This window comes from Microcaecilia unicolor, chromosome 1 (assembly GCF_901765095.1).
Source record: "Microcaecilia unicolor chromosome 1, aMicUni1.1, whole genome shotgun sequence".
Lineage (NCBI taxonomy): Eukaryota > Metazoa > Chordata > Amphibia > Gymnophiona > Siphonopidae > Microcaecilia > Microcaecilia unicolor.
The window spans coordinates 498,527,194-498,544,951 of NC_044031.1; the positions used below are offsets into that span (position 1 = coordinate 498,527,194).

General features: G+C 41.3%; 1 protein-coding gene across 1 annotated transcript in view; it reads right to left on the bottom strand.

The window, feature by feature from the left end:
* The window catches only part of NSMAF (neutral sphingomyelinase activation associated factor), a 228,385-nt gene that overhangs the window by 31,588 nt on the left and 179,039 nt on the right, over positions 1-17,758 (bottom strand). The window contains exons 22-24 of the mRNA XM_030214777.1: positions 11,461-11,569; positions 5,925-5,983; positions 1,708-1,775 (exon numbers count right to left, since the gene is read on the bottom strand). Of these exons, the coding sequence (XP_030070637.1) occupies positions 1,708-1,775; positions 5,925-5,983; positions 11,461-11,569 (236 nt within the window). The remainder of the gene's footprint in view (positions 1-1,707; positions 1,776-5,924; positions 5,984-11,460; positions 11,570-17,758) is intronic.

A 17,758-nucleotide genomic window follows, 5' to 3' on the forward strand; every position in this document is an offset into this window, starting at 1 on the left:
GAGGAGCCAGAATTTGTAGTGCACTGGTCCCACCTGACATGCCAGGACACCAACCGGGCACCCTAGGGGGCACTGCAGTGGACTTCATAAATTGCTCCCAGAAACACAGCTCCCTTACCTTGTGTGCGGAGCCCCCCCAAAACCCAATACCCACAACTGTACACCACTACCATAGCCCTTGCGGGTGTAGGGGGGCACCTATATGTGGGTACAGTAGGTTTGTGGTGGGTTTTGGAGGGCTTGCTGTTTCCTCCACAAGCCCTCCAAAACCCACCACAAACCCACTGGTGTACAGTTGTGGGTATTGGGTTTTGGACGTTCCTTTCAAAAATGCCCCTCTGTGTTTTTGCCTGCAATGCAATCTTTCTTTCAAAGTCCCTCTTTGCCTTCCTTATCAGCATTTTGCATTTGACTTACCATTCCTTATGCTGTTTTTTTAGTAGTGTCAGTCGGATCTGTCTTCCATTTTCTGAAGGATTTCTTTTAGCTCTAAAAGCTTCCACATCTCACTTTTTAACCATGCCAGCTATCACTTGGCCTTCCTTCCTCCTTTTTAAATAATACATGGAATATAACTGGCCTGGGTTTTCAGAATGGCATTTTTGAACAGCATCCACACCTGATGTAAATTTCTGACGTTCGGAGCTGCTCCTCTATGTATTTTTTTCACCGTTCTTCTCATTTTATCATAGTCTCCTTTTTAAAGTTAAATGCTAAGTCGTGATATTTTACCACTAGCTCGTGTTATTTTAGCACAGAGCCCTTTTTTTGCAGTGAGACCTAGTTATTACTGGGGTTAACTGTAAAATAAGGGAAAAGGAAAGAGAAAGGGGATGGAGTTTGATATACCGCCTTTCTGTGGTTACAATCAAAACAGTTTATATAAAGGTATTTATTTTGTACCTGGGGCAATGGAGAGTTAGGTGACTTGCCCAGAGTCACAAGGACTGCAGTGGGAATCAAACTTGGTTCTGCTGGTTCTCAGCCCACTGCACTATTAGGCTATTCCTCCACATCTTTTTGGTAGCCCATGTTAATAACTTCCCCCCTAAATGTTGCAAAGCTTTCTTCTGTAACAGAGAAAGCAAGTCTTAACTGAATGAAGCAAACCCTTCTCTAGTGACAAAAGAATGGTAACAGCTGCTTACAGCCACCTACATCTACTACCAAGTTTGATCAGGATTGAGAAGTGAGATGCAGTGAGAGGAAGGATCTCTTTCAAATAGCAAGTTCATACCGCCAGCAGGTATGCCTCAAACTGCAATATTGGTAATACACCAAAAAGAAAACCCTACAAAAAAACATGAAGAGATATGATGGCAAATAATGATTGTAAAGTAACCCACACACTGTCTATGTACCAAACAGTACAAACAGTATATGATGGCAGAGAACAACTACAAATCAAACCATGCACAGTCCATACTTCTCAGAGAAACTCAGAGATTAAAACACAAGGTAATAAGGTAGGGAAAACAAAAAGGAATTTTGCCATAGAGCATCAACACAGCCAACAGTGACTTATCTGATGAAGGTGAAAAAGACCTTTGTCTGAAGAGATAGCATTAGCTTTCCTGTAACACCTACAGTGAAGTTAACGATAAAAGGCTGGAAAAAGAGGCAAGCTCCTGAGCAGAACCTAAGATATTGATCTCACACAGTCCTCCAGCAGAATCATGTCACCATATCTGAAAATGAAATACTCACCATATTTGAAAATGAAATACTTCTTTGGAGTGTTCCTAATTCCTTAGAAAACATCTTCAGAGTTGAATCTAAGTGCACATTATGGGAAGAAAAAAAAAAAAAAAAAAAAAAAAAAGATATGCATATTTAATTTCAGGGAAATAAAACTTTTACCTCACGTTCTGCAATAATGATTGTAATAGAAAAACAGCAGCAAATAAACGATTGTAATGGCCACAATGTGCAATGCACTTTTATAACAAAGCCCCAGGTAGGAGCCTTCTGTAAAGGAATGTGAGCACCTATTTTCCTTTACAGAAGCTAGCTTAATAGGGTTTAGATGAGTTTTGTATTTAGGTGTGAATGCTTACATCTGCCATACAGCTGGAGTACATGCGCCCAGCTTCCCCTTGCAAATTCATGCTATGCCTGATATAGGTGTATTTACAGAATAGGACTTAGTTGGAATACTGGCACATACACATGTCCACACATATGCACGTATATGCTAGTCTTCTAAATATTTACATGTGCATGCACATAACTGTTAGCACCCATGTTAGTGAATTGCCCCTACAATGACCAATTTCAGTTTCAAAAGTTCTTCCCAGCGACATGTTGCAATTTTCTGGGGGGGGGAAAAAGGAACCCATGACTTGCATTCTCCACTACTTCAGTGCTGAAAGATCACATGAGTACATCAAAGCAGCAATTATTTTAGAACTGACAGAAGGTGAGGTGCTATCTTTATCACCCTTTCTTCTGTAGTTAGTACTTACAGTTTAAATTAATCAACTTCTATTTTTAGCTGCTTTCTTTTGGGGGTGGAGGGGAGTTGGCCTATGTACTGTATGGCACCGTTTCATCCAGTCTGCCCAATAAGAAAAATTCATAGCATATATATGATATGATATAACATATGCATATTTGATCTTAATCTGTCCTTCCCATTTTCAGGGCACAGACCCTAGAAGTCTGCCCAACACTGGCCTTATTTCTTAATTATTGGAGCTGCCATCTAAGCACGGCTAAGTTTATTTTGATTCCATTCTCTTTTCATGTAAGAATCCTTTGTTTATCCCAGGCATTTTTGAATTTTGTTACCATTTTCATCTCCACCACCTCCCATGGGAGGGAATTCCAGGTATTTACCACTCTCTTCATGAAAAAGTACTTTCTGATGTTATTCCCTAACCTCAATTCATGATCTCTACTTCTCCCCCTCTCTGAAAAAGTTTTCTTTTGGTATATTAATATCTTTCAAATATTTAAACACCTATCATATCACCCCTATCCCTTCTTTTCCTCTAAGTTATACATCTTCAGGTCAACAAATCTCTTCTCACACTTCTTTTCTGGGCAGGCTACTTTATAAAAAAAAAAGTGGTAAATGGTAATGGGATTTGATATATTGCCTCTCTATGGTACAATCAAAGCAGGTTTACATTTATTGTATGCAGGTACTTTCTCAGTCCCAATCTAAGCTTTAAGTATATTTAGGTTTGGTTTGTGAGGTCAGGGCCAGCAAGATGGAAGACTGGAAGGCACAACAAATCCACTCATTCAGCACACCCTCTCCATCCAATAAATTAGTCCAAGCCAGAAACTGCAACTCCAACCAAAAGAGTTTACTTACGGTAATGTATTATATTTGGAATTACTAAAATAGCGTCATTAGACTATTGTGGGGAGTTAGTTCCAGGGACCATGTGACACCGCTAAATAAATATCAACTGGTTACCTGTTCAATTTAGAGCATCGTATAAGGTCCTAGTTTTTGTTCATCAGGTTCTACATGAGGGATTACCACCGTATTTACAGCCTATGATTCAGTGATATACTCCAGGTAGAGCCTTGAGATCATGTGAAGCTCATGTGCTTGCTGTTCCTCCTACTTAAAGTGCGTGATTGATAGCAACTAGAGAGAAGGCTTTTTATTTGGCAGGTACCAGTTTTGTGGAACAGTTTATTGGAAGAGTTGCGAATGGAGGTGTCATTGAAACAATTTAAAGGGAAATTGAAAGCTTATTTTTTTCCAGAAAGCTTTTGAGGATGCAAAAGGTACAGGGGGTAGTGTGGGGTTTTTAAATGAAGATATATGGAGGTACCTCTTGAGTATGAAATGTTGAATGTTTGTTCTTATGAAGTTATGTGCTTTCCTATAATTTTAGTGACTTTCTTTTACTTTTTATTGAAATTGTTATTGTGGCCCACCTTGATTATTAGAAAGAGAGGTATATCAAATTTTTTAAACTAAACTATTAATTTGGGACCTATTTTATATAAAGGCAACATATTTACCTATTTGCCTTTATAACATAGACTTCCAGAAATGACTCCAATAGTGCACAAATGCCCATGTACAATTGCTAAAAAAAAAAAAAGGTACACGTACAAGTTCCTATACTTAATCCAACATCCAGCCCATCCCTCCCCACATCTTTTAGTATTGTAATAAACAGTTAACGAAAATAGCAAAGCTGTTGCTTGAACATCTAACTACTAAAAATCCCTCAATTTTGTTCAATTAATGTTTTTTTTTTAATTTTTTCAATTGATGCTTTCAATTTAATAATTCATATCCCTTTAAAAAACAAGAAACATTCAATGTCTTCAAAAAACGCAAGTCAATCGGTTACACTTATCTTGCCAGAAAGCATCAATTGAAAAAATTAAAAAAAAAAAAAAAACATTAATTGAAAAAATTATTGAGGGTTTAGTCTGTGATATTTTCTACGTGCAATCAAACAAAAGAATTTTTGAATGTTGCTGTAGTAGTTGAGACTTTTCCCTCGTTTACATATAAGCACTGCTGAGTTGGGAAGTTAGATTTTCTATTGGTGTCAGCAGTGGTGATCTGGTGTTGGAATTTCTGCTTAAAATATTACAAACTCCTAAGCTCATTTCTACCACTCTCCTTTACATCTTTCCCAAGCATGCCTGAACTCTGTTACAGTATTGGTATCCACAATATCCTGCTGGTAGGCAGGGCCGGTCTTAGCAAGTGCGGGGCCCTGTGCAGACCAATTTGGTGGGGCCCCATCCTAGCCCCGCCCCCACCCTAGCTCCACCCCATTGATAAGATTATTCCATTTTTAGAAATTTTTTTTATTTATGAAATTTCAAATAAAGACAAATGAAGCTAAACTTGTACAAAAAACCTGATTGAAATAATAAGCACAATGCTATCATGAAACCTCCCCTCCCCAGAAATTATTCAGTTCAAGCCCACTACAATTAGTAGTTTCAATTCTCATAATAAAGGAGAAAATAAGGAAAAATATTAAGAAAAGATCCAGCACAGTGCTACAGTGTACAAGGTATGCCAGGAATGCTTTATCTGCCTATGGCTGGAGAGAGGTTGAGTGACTCGATTTGGTCCCGGTCGGAGCGGAGGCACGAGGCAGAGTTGAGGCACGCTGAGCGGGGCCCCCTTAGGCGCGGGGCCCTATGCGGCCGCCTTGGTCGCCTCTGCCTAAGACCGGCCCTGCTGGTAGGTTCTTTTGGGCATCTATTACTCTGTTCTGAAGATATCTATTCGAGAATCCTCCAGCAGAGGAAGACTGGTAAGCCTTCCAGAGATTCTGAGCATGGAATCTGCTGTTGACTGGCATTTTCAAGGAGAATTTGATAATTTCATGGCCACAAAATACACATGTACCCAGATGTCTTTCCAAGGACTTGAGAAGTAAGAAGAAAATTCTTTAAGCCTGTTCAGCTGAAAGCACAGATTTAAAACCAGGAAGAAATGGTTGTTAATCAAGAAGCCTGTAATATTTGAATATTTGTATCATATTATTGATCTGTAGAATGCTACAAGCACACGTGTCTGCTCCATGGACCTTACAATTTAGTAAAAGGCAAACAGACAATGTATGAAAAAAAAATCCCCCTTCCTTTTCTCTTCTCTAGTAAATACAGTTTGAGTTTTTGCAGGTCTTAATATCATTTTAGTAATCTCTCTCTCTAAACCACTTCCATCCTCTCAATGTGTTTACAATGTTGTGGACTCTAGAACTGCACACAATACTCAAGTGTGATACTTGGATGATATTTCTCTTGAGGTGCCAGTCACAAGGATACTGAATACATTTAAGATTAATACCATTTACTAGAAAGAGAACTGTTATCTGGCCTGTTTTGCAAATGTACAGTGAGCTTGACTTGTCTATTTATTCCAGATATTATGGAAGTGAGAAAGGGAATAAAACAAAAAATAATTTTCAAGTGAGACTAACCTTGAGAGGTAGTGAAGATTGAAGACCCATTGCAAGAGACAGCTATCCCTGTCACTGCTCTGTTTAATAAAAAAACAAAACAAAAGCAAATTATAAACCATCATCTGATCAACAAATCCAGTACTTATTCAATAGTTAGTAGAATTACAACGGTTAGAATTTCTTCTAAAGCAGCATAAAGATAGAAGCAAAACAGTAACTCAAAGATTTTCAGTGTGAAACGTCATAACCAATAGCTTAAAGGTAGTTATTACTTGCTAGCATAACCAAACATTAACTTGTCTGATTCTTCATGCTCCCAGGTCTCTTCTTTTTGATAGTGATCTTGCCACATCTTTTTGTAAACCTTTTATTATCACAGCATCTTTCCTACCCTTCAGCTGTTCGTGTTACACTCATCTTATATACATATATTAGGAACAGCACAGGGATTTATTACCCCTGGTTTTGCAGTGGAAGGCAAGGTTACTTACTGTAGCTGTAATGGAGGTTCTCCTTGGAGGAAAGGATAAATTGAATGGTATCTCTGACAAGGCCAGGTTACATCTCCTCAACCAGATCCCAAAATCTGGAAAACTATCTGGGCATGTACAAGTGGCTTCCTCTGAGAGACCACTGCTCCTCCCCATTCAGTCCATTCCCAAGTTTGGGCAACTTCAACTTTAAGGGTAAGTGGGAGGATTTGTGTGGCTGATTTATCCTGCTGTTTACAGAGAATCTCCATTACAGGTAACTAATCTTACATTCTCCATGGACAAGCAGGATATATTCCACTACACATATGAGTGATTACCAAGCTGAGGGTGTAAGGGTAGATGGTACTTTAAATGGAAATTAATAACCCTTGCCACTGGGAGTTGCTGTGGTACAATTAAAGGAGTTAATACTTGGAGGTCACCACTCCATAATTCCTTCTTCTTTTGAGTTGCGGAGTAGTAAACAGAACAGTACGAGTTGATGACTGGTCTGAAATGACATGGTATAGGAAAGAACTGAAGCCCTATAAGATCAGAGAACGCTCGGATTGTATGGGCAGAATAGCACTTAACACAACGCCAGCTCAGAGCTTATATGGTTGAGAAGCCCAGCCCATACCAGGACGCACTGGGCAGGGCAGGGCGCTGCCATTTTGGAGGCGGTGCTGGAAGGTATAGGGAGGGGGTGTTCATTATTGGGAAAAAGAAAGAAGGCCAGGCTGTTGAATTTTCCTGACAGGTAAGTGGCCTTGAGGAGCATCCCGTGCTGGTGCACCCAATGCCACATCTGGATGGCCTCTTGACACAGAGCACACGATCCGGTGCCCCCTGCTTGTTCATATAGTAAAAGGCAACCTAATTGTCTGTTTGAATGAGTACAGTTTGGTTGTTTAGCCAATCCCTGAAAGCCTTTAGAGCGTTCCAGATTGCCCAGAGCGCCAGAAGACTTTGGAGATCTGTTTCCTGGGCTGACCAGGCTCCTTGAGTATGAAGCCCATCTAAATAAGCTCCTCACCCTAGGCAGGATGCATCTGTCATCAGCACTTCCATGGGCTGTGGAATTTGGAATGGGAGTCCCAGTGTCAAAATGGATCAAATTATCTACCAGAGTAGGGACTGAACCAGCTCCGGCAGGACCTGGATGACATCCTCTAGATTCCCCGCAGCCTGACACTACTGGGAAGCTATGGTCCATTGGAGCCAGTCTCATGTGAAGATGTAACATGGGTGCCACATGAACAGTAGAGGCCATGTGGCCCTACAGTCTTAACATCTGCTGGGCTGTGACCTGCCTGGACTTGAGTGGCGAGCGTGACAAGAGCTTCTGCCCACACTACAGGGAGAAAAGCCCAAGACAGCTGAGTATCTATCAGGGCTCCAATGAACTCCAATCGCTGGACAGGGAGTAGATGGGACTTGAGGTAGTTTAAAATGAACCCTAGTAGCTTTAACACCTGAATAGTCTGCCACATGGACTCCTGAGCCCCAACCTGCAATGTGTTCTTCACTGTCGAGATAGGGGTACACATGGACTCCCAGTCTGGGTAGCGATGTTGTAACTATTGCAAGAGATTTGGTAAAAACTTTGGGAGCTGACGCGAGGCCAAAAGGCAACACATCATACTGTGGCAGTAGATGCTGAGACCACAAGCGGCACTGGAGACCTCACTGTAGGCTGATGGCCATGTGGGACTGTATCAAGAGACATGGCTGGCGCAAGCACCCCAGATGTTGATGCACTCTGCAAGAACCCTATTCTCAGGAAGCAAGATCAGAAGGCACTCAGCAAGGGCCAACATCGAGAAAGGCTGCTGAATCTGCAGTGTTGCAGCGGCTGTCTGGTCCTGGCTATGTGGAGACCCACACATTGGCATCTCCTGTATAGAGGGAGAGCGGTCCTCTGGTGCTGACGCTTCTCAGGAAAAGGTGAAATCCTTGGTGCCCCGGAGCTCCCGGCACCATGCATCAAGGGGGATCCATGTTGATGCTTCTTCTGATGCTTGGTATCATGCTCCCTGGTGCCAGAGGATGATGTAGAGTCCTCTCTTCACCTTGGGCTCGGGTTCAATACTGATCAATCCTGAGGGCCTGTATAGCAGCCAGAGTTGAGGCAGGTGGAGACCCATTTGATGCATGGTCATTCCCAGTGTTAAAGGGTCTCACAGCCATTTGGACCGAAGCATGCCAACGCCAACGTTGAGGCTTTGGACTTGGTTCCAAAAATCTTCTTTCTGAGCCTCTTTGGCCAATTATGTTCTCTTCTTCATACAGTTACAGAATACAGCTTGCAGGGTTATGATCTGGCCCAATACTGTAGACACCAAGAATGGGTGTCCTTGCCGGAAATGGTTCTGTTGCACCGAGTGCAGCACTTAAAACCACTGGGAACCTTCAATGAAAAGAAAGGAAAAACAGCTGTGGTCAAATCAAATGACTCAATGGTGACGAGAGAAAAGGGAAAACCCAACTGGAGCTCAGGCTTAAACGTAGCCTAGGAAGTATGGTAAAAAAACAAAGAAACCTAGGAAAAAAGCAAAAATAATCTAAAAAAGATATACGGGGAAGGATAAAATAAGGTAAATCCTGAAAGAGATTAAGAAAAAGAGAAAAATAGGAAGGCACAAAAAGACCAACCAAACCAACTGCGAGGAGTGGATAACAAGATGTCCTCTCCTCACTGTGGAAAAGAGAACTACTGGTTCTGCGCTCTCATGGCGGGCAGGAAGGCACTCGCGCATGCATGATGGAGCATGCCTCACTCTCAAAGACCTATTTTTAAAACTTGTTACAAGTTCCAGACCAGCAAAATGGACCCGCATTATTCATCTGTGAGAATTATAGGTCTGCTTGTCCTCAGAGAATGTTTATTTTATTTATTTATTTATAACATTTGTACCCCGCACTTTCCCACTCAATAGCAGGCTCAATGCGGCTTACATAGTAAAACAGGATAATAAAGTCATATAGAATGGATGCAACTGTGAATTATAAGAAATAAGGTCGTTGTTTATGTGTGGATATGTAAGATAGGTAAGGAAAGGAGGATGAAAGTGATATGGGAATGGGAGGTGGGTGAGTAATGAGTCTCATTTTATTGAGACTGTAAACCACTTTGATTTTATCCTGAAAGGCTATCAAGTACGGAATAAACAAACTAGCCACAAAACCAGACTCTCTTCCACCTTGCCCATAAAGGAAAGGTGCATCTGAAGGTCCCAAGATTGAAGAGACCAACAAGAAAGAACGGAATGTTGCAACGAGTGCATAGGAGCTCTTGCCCGTGGAACCACCTCTATGGTTGCTGCCATGGAACCCAGCATCTGAAAGGTAATCCCACACCCGTGGTCAGAACAGACACAACAGATCATAAACCTGCTTCCACAATTTCAAGGCCCTGGCCTCTACGCGGAGAACACGTGACACACTGGTATTTAAACAGGCACCCAGATACTAGACCCCCAGATACGTAAAAATGTGCGAAGGAACCAGCTTGGTTTGGGCACAATTGACTGCCCAGCTGAGCTCTTCCAGCAACTGAATGACTTGGGCCATAGCCTGGAAACTCTCCTGAGCCAATTTTGCACAGATCAACCAGTCATCCAGGTAAGAATGAACTACAATGCCTTCTTTGCACAGGGCCATTGCCATGACTACCATTACCTTTGAAACGGTCCTTGATACCATCGCCAGACCAAAGGGCAGAGTGCAAAACTGCTAGGTGTTGAATCTAGGAAGGTATGGGAATCTAGAACCAAGTTTAAATGCCACTTGGAATGAATATCCCTAGGAACTTTTTAATACAAGAGTGATGAAACAAAATCTCACATGCCATAAACTTTAAAGATTTACAGGAAAGCTATACTTTTATCTGCTAATGATTTTTTCCTTTTTTACAATTGCAGCATTTTATGAGAGTATAGGAGTGGCTTAAAGATGACCTGGAAGATACAAAGACAGGAAAATTTGTGGGTAGCCCTGGACAAGCTGAACAGGCCTATTTCCATATTATATGAGCATTTTAGGGGCTTTACCTTCCAGAAGTTTAACTTTAAGGTAAAACGGGAGAGGGATTTGGGGTTCGAGTTAACTGTGGGAGAGTGGAAAACAATATTTATAGAGGTTAAAAAAGCATTTACATGTGTATTAGTTCAAGAAAATGCTTACAAAGTTGCAACTCAATGGTATTATACTCCTGAATGCTTGAAAAAGATGTTTCCAGGCACCTCAGATTTATGTTGAAGATGCAGGGAGGTGCGGGGAAATTTTTGCACATTTGGTGTTCCTGTGTAAAATTGAAAGAGTTTTAGGCAGAGATTATTAAGATGTTATCAGGGTGGCTAGAACTGGTATTGATGCTACTCATAAAATGTGTTTGCTTGGTTTGAGTAACAAACGAGCAGTTTTCTGGCGTCATTGCCTGAAGCGTTCTGCCTGGGCAGCTGCAAAGTGCGAGATCGCTGCACTGTGGAATATCGAGTCAGGAGCTTTACTTGCTTACTGGAAACAACGACTGAGGCTATTGCTCGAAATGGAAATGCTTACGGATAAGCTAAAAGAGCTTTATGCTAACAAAGAAGATTGGGATAAAATCCAAGGGCTGTTGGATTCAGCAAGGGAAACTTGAGGGGGGGTGGGTACTCTGGTTATTTCTTGTGCCAAGAAGAATATGCACTGAAAAAACAATGGTGTGTATCCCAATAGATGTATTGCTGGCACTTACAGGAGATTGTTGGAGGTTGGGATGATTAGGGGGGTTATTCTATTTGTAAATTGTACCTGACGGTTTTATATTGAATGTACTATTATGTTACCAAACATTATGGTACTGTTACTTTGAACTGTTGTATAGGTTTTCTTGATTATAATAAAAACAATTAAAGTTAAAACAAAATCTCACATGTATCCTCTTATGAATGTTGACTGCATGGTGTATTAGGACCTCAGCTGAGAATATCTTCATTTAAATACTCATGACTTCTGGCTTTCAAGTACATGGGAGACAGCATGAGTAAATTGGGCACCAGAATGGCATTTGATTCTTTTGAAGTAAAGAGACTTACTCTTTGTGAATTTTATGTTGACTGTCTAACTTTAGTTTGGTGATGTTGCTCCACGCCAGCATTCTGCTTTCTTCTGTCAGGTCTTCAAAAGATTCTTCATGAGGAGATACTTCAAGATATTAATATCGCATTAATAAACTACAATTGCAAAATGAAAACAAAATCAGCTAAATTAAATTTGTAACATTTGGTTCAGTGATTCTGTGAATGAGTGGGGCACTTGCCTAGTGGTTGTAGCAGTAGGCTGAGAGCCAATGATGCCAGGGTTCAAAACCCACACAACCTGTCACTGCCTCGGGTACAAACTCAGGGGCTCTTATCAAGCTGCGCTAGCGGTTCCAGGTGCGGCAATGCTGACAAAGCCCTTTGATAAAAAAGATTAATAAAAGAGGCCCTTAAATTGTAAGCCCTATGGAGCAGTGAAGGGCCTACTGCACCTGGATTGTAACTTTTGAGATCAGGTTTAAAAGCACTGCTACACTAGCTGAGATAATATACAAGTAAGCTGAAAAAAATGCTTAACTATTGCAGTCTTATTCAAATGCGAGATCAAGAAAATAAACTGCACTTTTTTTCTTGTTAAAAGTGGAGAAAGCAACCTCAGTAATCAAAGCATGGCAATACAATGCTTATATTCAATGCCAGCATTAACTTGATTCCGTTCTTATCATTGGTCTGAAAACTCCACTTGCGAGCAGGTAAAGGCTCTAAATGGGAGATATATGTAACCCATTAAGGTAACCTTAGGCAATTGCTTGAATAATAATGTTATTCAGCTTTAACAACTTTGCCCAACGGGGCTCGCCGTTTCACTATTGCGATTAGCTTCCTCAGGGGGCCAAGGAACTATCAGCAAGTCACACTGCCTAAAGCGTTGACGTCCATGGTTTCCAAGATACCGGAAGTGAAGTGCGATAGTTAAGCATTTTTTCAGATTACTAGTATTTTGCCCACCAAATTGCTGAAAATTGGATCTAGTACTTTCTGAGATAATATACATCCACCTTTCTGACTTAACGTGCAACTTTTCTTTAAGGGCTAGAGACTATTTGTCCCTTCACCCTCCTAGCTCTAGGAAAACAGTTTACAAATCAGTTCTTATGACTGGTTTTAATTACCAAGGTACAAAATGGTAGAATTCCCTTCCAAAACAAATCTGAAGTATGAATAACTATGCAAATTTCTGTAAAATGTTAAAAAAACAAACACTTTCCTTTTCAAAAAATTCCTACTAATGGAAACTAATTAATAATGTTATTACTGCTAGTCATAATGTTATCAAACTACGCTGCTTACAATCGATTGTTCAAGTCTTCTCATTTTCAATATGTTCTTGATAAAAATATTTATATAGTTATTGTGTCTTCTATATAACTATTGTGTCTTCTATGTAACTGTTAAATTTTGCTCATAATTATGATGTAATTGTTAGTTGCATGTGAACTACATTGAACTCTAGCATGTTTGGGATAACATGGGACATGTCAATGAATGAATAACTTAAGTTTATACGTCTATATGCTTTACCTTTGCTTACACCCTATGTTGTCCATTCAGATGTTTTATTGTGTATTGTATTGACATTGTAAGTAGCATACTATGGGGCTCATTTTCGAAAGAGAAAAACATTTAAAAAACAGCATAAAGCAGCATTTGGATGTTTTGCTTGCCAAAAGTCTATTTTCAAAACCTACTTTGCAGACATTTATCTGTGCATTTCATCTGCAGTATGTCCATATCACAAGGGGGCGTGTCGGGGGCAAGTTTAGAGTGTTCCTAGCTAGACCTGTTTTAATAACAACTAAGTCACTGACCCCCCACCCCCTAAAGATGTGAAAGAAACAGTACATACCAGCCTCTATGACAGCTTCAGATGTTATAGTCAGACCTATTAGAGCAGCAAGCATTTCCAAGGAGTAGCCTAGTGATCGGAGCATTGCACTGTGGATAAGGGGACCCAGGCCCATAATCCACTCTGTTACACTTGTGGTGGAAAGTGTCAGCCCTTCAAAACGCACCAAAAACCTATTTGTACCCACATACAGGAGACACCTGAAGAATAAGGGCTATTGTAGTGGTGTATACTTGGGTATAGTAGGTTTTTGGTTGGTTTTGTAGGGTTCACCATACAATATAAGGGGGTAACTGTGAGATGTGTACCTGGGATCTTTTATGTGAAGTCATCTGCAGTGCCCTATAGGGTGCCCCAATGCTCTGCTGGAATGTCTGTGTGGCTAGGCTACTAAGAATGCTGGCTCCTCCTACATCCCAATGGCTTGATTTTGTCTTTTTTCACTTGGAGGTTCCCCCCCCCCCCCGAAAATGGACCACAAAGATAAACGTGCAGAGCATAAAACATCTAGCAAGTGGCAATTTTCAAAATGGTTTTGCTGTTTCAAAAATCGCTGTAGTAGTTATTCAGATTCTGGACGTTTTGAGCAAAACTTCCAAAGTTGGACTTAAGATGTCATATCGAAAAAGCCCCTCCATGCTATATACTATGCACTGTTGTAATATTTTTACTGCTGTAATTGTCTATTGCTTATGTTTGACTTATTCTTGATGTACACCACACTGGGTGAATTTCTTCAAGAAGGTGGTAAATAAATCCTAACAAACACATAAATAAAAAGGCTATTAATTATATCCCAGAAGTCCAAGATTCTCAGGCTTACAATATTAAGGAGCCCTTTTACTAATGTATGCTAAGCAGTTAGCACATGAATTAGAACAGCAACGGTTACTGTGTTGCAACGACAGAGCGTGCTGATCTATGCTAAACACAATGTGGAAATACATCCGTACTATTGACACTGCACTTAACCATGTGATACAGATGTTTCCTATGTAGCAACTGTAAGGAAAGTTCCTGGAAAGGTCGTCAGACTCACAGAAACAGAAGCCTGCCCTTGCAGATCAGCAACTCGGCTGCGCCGGAGAAGACGACTTCGGCTGGCAGGGGTTGGGGACCCCCGTCAGCAAAGGTACCCAATGGCGGCGGGGGAGCCAGGGCCAAATCTACAGGGGCCCATGCCCCCATGTAGCTACGCCCCTGTCCTGGAGGACTCTTCATACAATGTAAGGGGGATATAGTAAGATGTGTACCCGGGACCTTTTATGTGAAGTTCACTGCAGTGCCCCCTAGACTGCTCTACTGGGATGCCTGTGTGACCAATCCACTAAGAATGCTGACCCCCCCCCAGACATCCCAATGGCTTGTTTTTGTGTGCTTTTCGCTTGGAAGATTTATTTTCCAAAATGGTCCTAGAAGAAAAATGCACTGAGCACAAAACATTTACAAAACGGCGATTTTCAAACCAAAAAGATAGATAAGTACATAAGTACATAAGTAGTGCCATACTGGGAAAGACCAAAGGTCCATCTAGCCCAGCATCCTGTCACCGACAGTGGCCAATCCAGGTCAAGGGCACCTGGCACGCTCCCCAAACGTAAAAACATTCCAGACAAGTTATACCTAAAAATGAGGAATTTTTCCAGTCCATTTAATAGCGGTCTATGGACTTGTCCTTTAGGAATCTATCTAACCCCTTTTTAAACTCCGTCAAGCTAACCGCCCGTACCACGTTCTCCGGCAATGAATTCCAGAGTCTAATTACACGTTGGGTGAAGAAAAATTTTCTCCGATTCGTTTTAAATTTACCACACTGTAGCTTCAACTCATGCCCTCTAGTCCTAGTATTTTTGGATAGCGTGAACAGTCGCTTCACATCCACCCGATCCATTCCACTCATTATTTTATACACTTCTATCATATCTCCCCTCAGCCGTCTCTTCTCCAAGCTGAAAAGCCCTAGCCTTCTCAGCCTCTCTTCATAGGAAAGTCGTCCCATCCCCACTATCATTTTCGTCGCCCTTCGCTGTACCTTTTCCAATTCTACTATATCTTTTTTGAGATACGGAGACCAGTACTGAACACAATACTCCAGGTGCGGTCGCACCATGGAGCGATACAACGGCATTATAACATCCACACACCTGGACTCCATACCCTTCTTAATAACACCCAACATTCTATTCGCTTTCCTAGCCGCAGCAGCACACTGAGCAGAAGGTTTCAGCGTATCATCGACGACGACACCCAGATCCCTTTCTTGATCCGTAACTCCTAACGCGGAACCTTGCAAGACGTAGCTATAATTCGGGTTCCTCTTACCCACATGCATCACTTTGCACTTGTCAACATTGAACTTCATCTGCCACTTGCACGCCCATTCTCCCAGTCTCGCAAGGTCCTCCTGTAATCGTTCACATTCCTCCTGCGACTTGACGACCCTGAATAATTTTGTGTCATCGGCGAATTTAATTACCTCACTAGTTATTCCCATCTCTAGGTCATTTATAAATACATTAAAAAGCAACGGACCCAGCACAGACCCCTGCGGGACCCCACTAACTACCCTCCTCCACTGAGAATACTGGCCACGCAATCCTACTCTCTGCTTCCTATCTTTCAACCAGTTCTTAATCCATAATAATACCCTACCTCCGATTCCATGACTCTGCAATTTCTTCAGGAGTCTTTCGTGCGGCACTTTGTCAAACGCCTTCTGAAAATCCAGATATACAATATCAACCGGCTCCCCATTGTCCACATGTTTGCTTACCCCCTCAAAAAAATGCATTAGATTGGTGAGGCAAGACTTCCCTTCACTAAATCCGTGCTGACTTTGTCTCATCAGTCCATGTTTTTGTATATGCTCTGCAATTTTATTCTTAATAATAGCCTCCACCATCTTGCCCGGCACCGACGTCAGACTCACCGGTCTATAATTTCCCGGATCTCCTCTGGAACCTTTCTTAAAAATCGGAGTAACATTGGCTACCCTCCAGTCTTCCGGTATTACACTCGATTTTAGGGACAGATTGCATATTTCTAACAGTAGCTCCGCAAGTTCATTTTTTAGTTCTATTAATACTCTGGGATGAATACCATCAGGTCCCGGTGATTTACTACTCTTCAGCTTGCTGAACTGACCCATTACATCCTCCAAGGTTACAGAGAATTTGTTTAGTTTCTCCGACTCCCCCGCTTCAAATATTCTTTCCGGCACCGGTGTCCCCCCCAAATCCTCCTCGGTGAAGACCGAAGCAAAGAATTCATTTAATTTCTCCGCTACGGCTTTGTCCTCCTTAATCGCCCCTTTAACACCATTTTCGTCCAGCGGCCCAACCGACTCTTTGGCCGGTTTCCTGCTTTTAATGTATCTAAAAAAGTTTTTACTATGTATTTTTGCTTCCAACGCTAATTTCTTCTCAAAGTCCTTTTTTGCCCTCCTTATCTCCGCTTTGCATTTGGCTTGGCATTCCTTATGATCTATCCTGTTACTTTCAGTTGGTTCTCTTCTCCACTTTCTGAAGGATTGTTTTTTGGCTCTAATGATTTCCTTTATCTTACTGTTTAGCCACGCCGGCTGTTTTTCAGGTTCGAAAATAGCTATGTTCACCACTCAGTTTTTGAATGTTTTTAGCAAAACATCCAAAATTGGACTTGTAAATGCCCCTCATTAGTAAAAGAATCTCCAGGTCAGAGTTATTAAAAATGGCACATCAAAGAACAAGAGACACATAAAATGGCCTGTGTAACCAAATATCTCAAGTACTATGACCGCTTGTCATTCTTATTCTGATCCAATCAAAATATATTACAATGTATTAAGATCCTAGGATAAGACAAGAGTTTCATGTCAGGGCACTAATAATGTTAATACCCATTGTTTTCTTCATATTACCATCATTTTGTTTCATTAACTCAGAGAAGCAATGCTCAGCAATCCAACATTTCTGATCCCAGAACTCCCACCTTTTCTAAAATATAAAAAAGTAGAGGACTCAAATTTTCCATAGCTAGTTTTTCCAAGTCTATACTGTGTATTAATGTGAAATTCTAAGAGGATTTCCATATTGAATTTCTCTGTGTGTATGGTAAAGTTTAAACTGAACTCCTTTAAATAACAAATATTATGGTACTAGTAAAAAAGCCCCGTTTCTGATGCAAATGAAACGGGGGCTAGCAAGGTTTTCTTCTGTGTGCATGTGGGAGTGTGTGTGTCCCTGCCCTCTGTCCCCTCCCCCCTCGGAGTCGAGTCCTTCAGTGTTAAGTTTCCTGCTGTGCTGTGTTTGTGTTACAGAGATAGTGAGGGCTTCTGCCCTCTCTCCCCTCCCCCCTCTGAGTCCTTCACTGTTACAGAGAGAGCGATTTGATTTTGTGCTTTGCTGTGCTTTCCTTCACTGTTTGTGTTACAGAGAGAGCAAGGGCGGGGCAGACACTCTTGGGGAA